Here is a 3700-nt window from a genome sequence, read left to right on the forward strand (position 1 = left end):
TGGACTTATATCTGTCTAATTGAGAAATGCAACTGCAGGAAAGAAGTGTCTCTGCCCAGCTGAGGGAGGGAACATCAGTGGTGACTTCATCCTGTTTCCCAGCAGGTTCCCCTGGAGCCCCAGGGACACCTGGAGGGAGCCCCGAGGGGGCAGAGAAAGGGCTGCCTTGGGCTGGTCCTCTGCTGCTGAGCTGGGCTGGGCTCCTGGCATGGAGGGAGCTGATGGCAAGCGGGCAGCGCTGCAGAGAGACAGCTCTGCCCAGGAGCAGCTCCTCTGCCAAGCGCAGCAGGGCTGAGGGCACTGCCTGCAGGCACCCGAGAGGAGCCAGGCACAGAGAGGATAAAGGCAGCTGGGAGTGGGAGGAGAGTTCTGAGCTCGTTCTCTCCTGGCTTCTCTGGTGTGGAGAAGGAGGCCGTGCTTCCGAGCAGGGATGCCCTGCTGCACCATGGCAGCGACAGTGAAGGAGGGCTGCCTTCTGCGAGGGACTGTGGCAGGGTTTTGAAGACAGGTGGGTGTGCAGGCAGGGGTGCCCAGGGCTGTCCTTGAGAGCAGGGTCCCTGCAGCCCAGGGCTCTGTGTGCCGGGGCAGGGACTCTGCTGCTTGCCAGGGTCAGCTCTCAGCCTGCCCAAGGAGTTCCCCCCCGAGCGTCTGTGGGGAGAAGCTGTGGGGAAAAGGAGAGACTCCCCTCAGGGCAGGGTCCTTTGGCTCTTTTTCGAGTGTGTGCTGTGTGGGTCAGGGCTGCCCACAGCTGCAGATCTCCCCCAGAGCACTGGCAGAGGCAGCATTTCCAGAGGAAAGACAAGGCAGGGGCTGCCTGGAAGATGAAGACATTGCAGGGTCTGTGCTCTCAGCTGTCTCCTGAGGGAAAGGAGCTGTCACTGTTCCACTGAGGGATCAGCAGATCTGCCAGAAAGCTCACAAAGTGCCTTCAGCCCCTCCTCTCCCTACACACAGCACCAGCAGCACCTTTGCTTCCAGCATCAGGCTTTCTCTCCTCTCCTCCTGAGGAGCCACAAAGAGGGAGATGGCCCTGGGCAGTGCCCTGCTGCCAGGAGGGGTCTGCAGGGCAGAGCTGAGCCCCCAGCGGGTGGGATGGGCTGTGGGAGCAGGGACAGGGAGGAGACGTGGGCACAGAGCAGCAGCTCCTGGCAGGGGCAGCTCCAGGCAGCAGAGACATGGGCAAGGGCTGGGGGAAACTGCCAACACGCACTGGGGAGGGGGCGTTCAGGCATCTCTCTGTTGGTCCTTCACTGGAGACATCTTCTGGGCATTCTCTGCTGGGCAATGAGCTGACTCTCTCCTCAGAACATCTCATTTCTTGGACCCCAGACTCTCTGCTTTGCCTGTCCTGCTGGGCTTGCCAGCTGCCCCCAGAAAGGCAGAGCTCTCCTGTGGGATCCTAGGGAGGGCTGAGCCTTTCCCTGGGGGTCGGGCACTCTCCTCGCAGAGTCCTTTGATTGTCTCTGTGAGGGGTTGTGTCCTGCTCTCTCCATCACAGCTCTAACTCTGGTTTGGGAAAGAGAAGAATTTGTATATTTGTCCGTTCAAACAGTGCTCCGCTGTTCCCATATGAGTTCAGTTATTTGTTTGGGTTTGTTTTTTAAGAGGAATTTGTGTGTGAAGTCATCTTCAAGGCAGCACAAGCAGAAGCGCAGGGCAGATAGAAAAAAGACTGATGGACACGGCAGCTCTCCTGGCTTTGCACTAAACAACAGAGATTAGAGCCCTGTGTCCTGTCCTGTCTTAAGACTCCACATTTTCCACATTTTCAGTCATAAAAATGAGGATTTCTTGCCCTAAAAAGAACAGTTACCGGACGTGATGGTAGAAAATCAAAAACACACAGAAAAGGAGACTGTCTTTGCTATTTTTTGTCCTAATTTTTTTTCTGTTTTTTTCCTCCTTTGGACAAGGCCCCCATGCTAAGACAGAGCAAATGTCCAACAGCAGCTCCATCACCCAGTTCCTCCTCCTGGCGTTTGCAGACACACGGGAGCTGCAGCTCTTGCACTTCGGGCTCTTCCTGGGCATCTACCTGGCTGCCCTCCTGGCCAACGGCCTCATCATCACCACCATCGCCTGTGACCACCGCCTCCACACCCCCATGTACTTCTTCCTCCTCAACCTCTCTGTTCTTGACCTGGGCTCCATCTCCACCACTGTCCCCAAATCCATGGCCAGTTCCCTTTGGGACACCAGGGCCATCTCCTACTGGGGATGTGCTGCACAGGTTTTTTCTTTCTTATTCAGTGCTGCAGCAGAGTTTTCCCTTCTCACCGTCATGGCCTATGACCGCTACGTTGCCATCTGCAAACCCCTGCACTACGGGACCCTCCTGGGCAGCAGAGCTTGTGTCCACATGGCAGCAGCTGCCTGGGGCAGTGGGTTTCTCCATGCTCTGCTGCACACGGCCAATACATTTTCCCTGCCCCTCTGCCAGGGCAATGCCCTGGACCAGTTCTTCTGTGAAATCCCCCAGATCCTCAAGCTCTCCTGCTCACACTCAGACTCCCTCAGGGAAGTTGGACTTGTTGTGGTTAGTGTCTGTTTAGGCTTTGGTTGTTTTGTGTTCATCGTGCTGTCCTATGTGCAGATCTTCAGGGCCGTGCTGAGGATCCCCTCTGAGCAGGGACAGCACAAAGCCTTTTCCACGTGCCTCCCTCACCTGTCTGTGGTCTCCCTGTTTGTCAGCACTGCCGTGTTTGCCTACCTCAAGCCCCCCTCCATCTCCTCCCCATCCCTGGATGTGGTGGTGGCTGTGCTGTACTCCGTGGTGCCTCCAGCCGTGAACCCCCTCATCTACAGCATGAGGAACCAGGAGCTCAAGGATGCCCTCTGGAAATTAATGACCAGGTTATTTTCTGCAGCAATAAACTGTCTCCTGCAAATCACTCATAATGTAATTCATTATACGCCAAGCCCGTCTTCTGTAGGTTTGGTTAGGGGTTAGGTAACTGTGTATTAGGTTTGGTTGAGGGTTTTGGCTTTTCTTGCCTTTTTTTTTTTTTAAATTATATACTTTGGTCCTCAAATAAATGTCATTATTTGAGATTTTTTTTTTTACTACCTATCTATCCAAATTTCTGAGACTCACAGAGTCATGCCCAAAATCCTTCTTCTCAGGCCTTTTCTGGAGCTGCAGGGGTAGAGCCTGAGCGCCGAGGAGGAGGGGAAAGAATCCCAGTACTTGCAGAGCACCAGCACTTGTTCTTTGCGGGGCTGCTCTATTTTCACTTCCACACTCGCCTTCTGAGCCCCTGTGTTGATCTAAGGCCTGAGTGCTCTGGCAGCTTGGTCATGGTGCTGCTGTGTAGCAGCTCTGTGATCACAGGCAAGGAGAAGCAATGGGCACCTCTGAGAAAAAGCTCGTCTGCATAACAGAGTTTCCACCATGAAAGGGGATCTGCTCAGGGCAGCGCAGGAAGGATCAGGTCTTCTTCCACAGTTGCTGTCAAGAGCGTTCCTTCAAACGTGCCCTGGTGAGGGATGCCCAGTAAAGAGGTAAAGAGTGTGCGTGTGCAGGGTGAGGGCACACACAACAGTGTCCTTGCACAGCCACACCTCCAGGGACAGAACTGAAGGACCAGCAGAGCGGGGTCTGGTCTGTGCCTTTGTTTGCTGGACACCCCGGGGAAGCTGTCCCAGGGCAATCGTCACAGAACAGACACCTGAAACCACCATTTGCAGAACTGGACGCCTA

At 55.0% G+C, this 3700-nt stretch overlaps 1 protein-coding gene across 1 annotated transcript; it reads left to right on the forward strand.

Moving 5' to 3' along the window:
- Positions 1-2281: 2281 nt before the first annotated feature.
- On the forward strand, positions 2282-3444 carry LOC141737309 (olfactory receptor 14C36-like). The gene has a single exon (XM_074571988.1). It carries the CDS (start codon positions 2282-2284, stop codon positions 2948-2950), a length of 669 nt encoding a protein of 222 aa, XP_074428089.1. The 3' UTR covers positions 2951-3444.
- Positions 3445-3700: the final 256 nt, after the last annotated feature.

The sequence above is a fragment of the Larus michahellis genome, unplaced genomic scaffold (genome assembly GCF_964199755.1).
Source record: "Larus michahellis unplaced genomic scaffold, bLarMic1.1 SCAFFOLD_34, whole genome shotgun sequence".
Lineage (NCBI taxonomy): Eukaryota > Metazoa > Chordata > Aves > Charadriiformes > Laridae > Larus > Larus michahellis.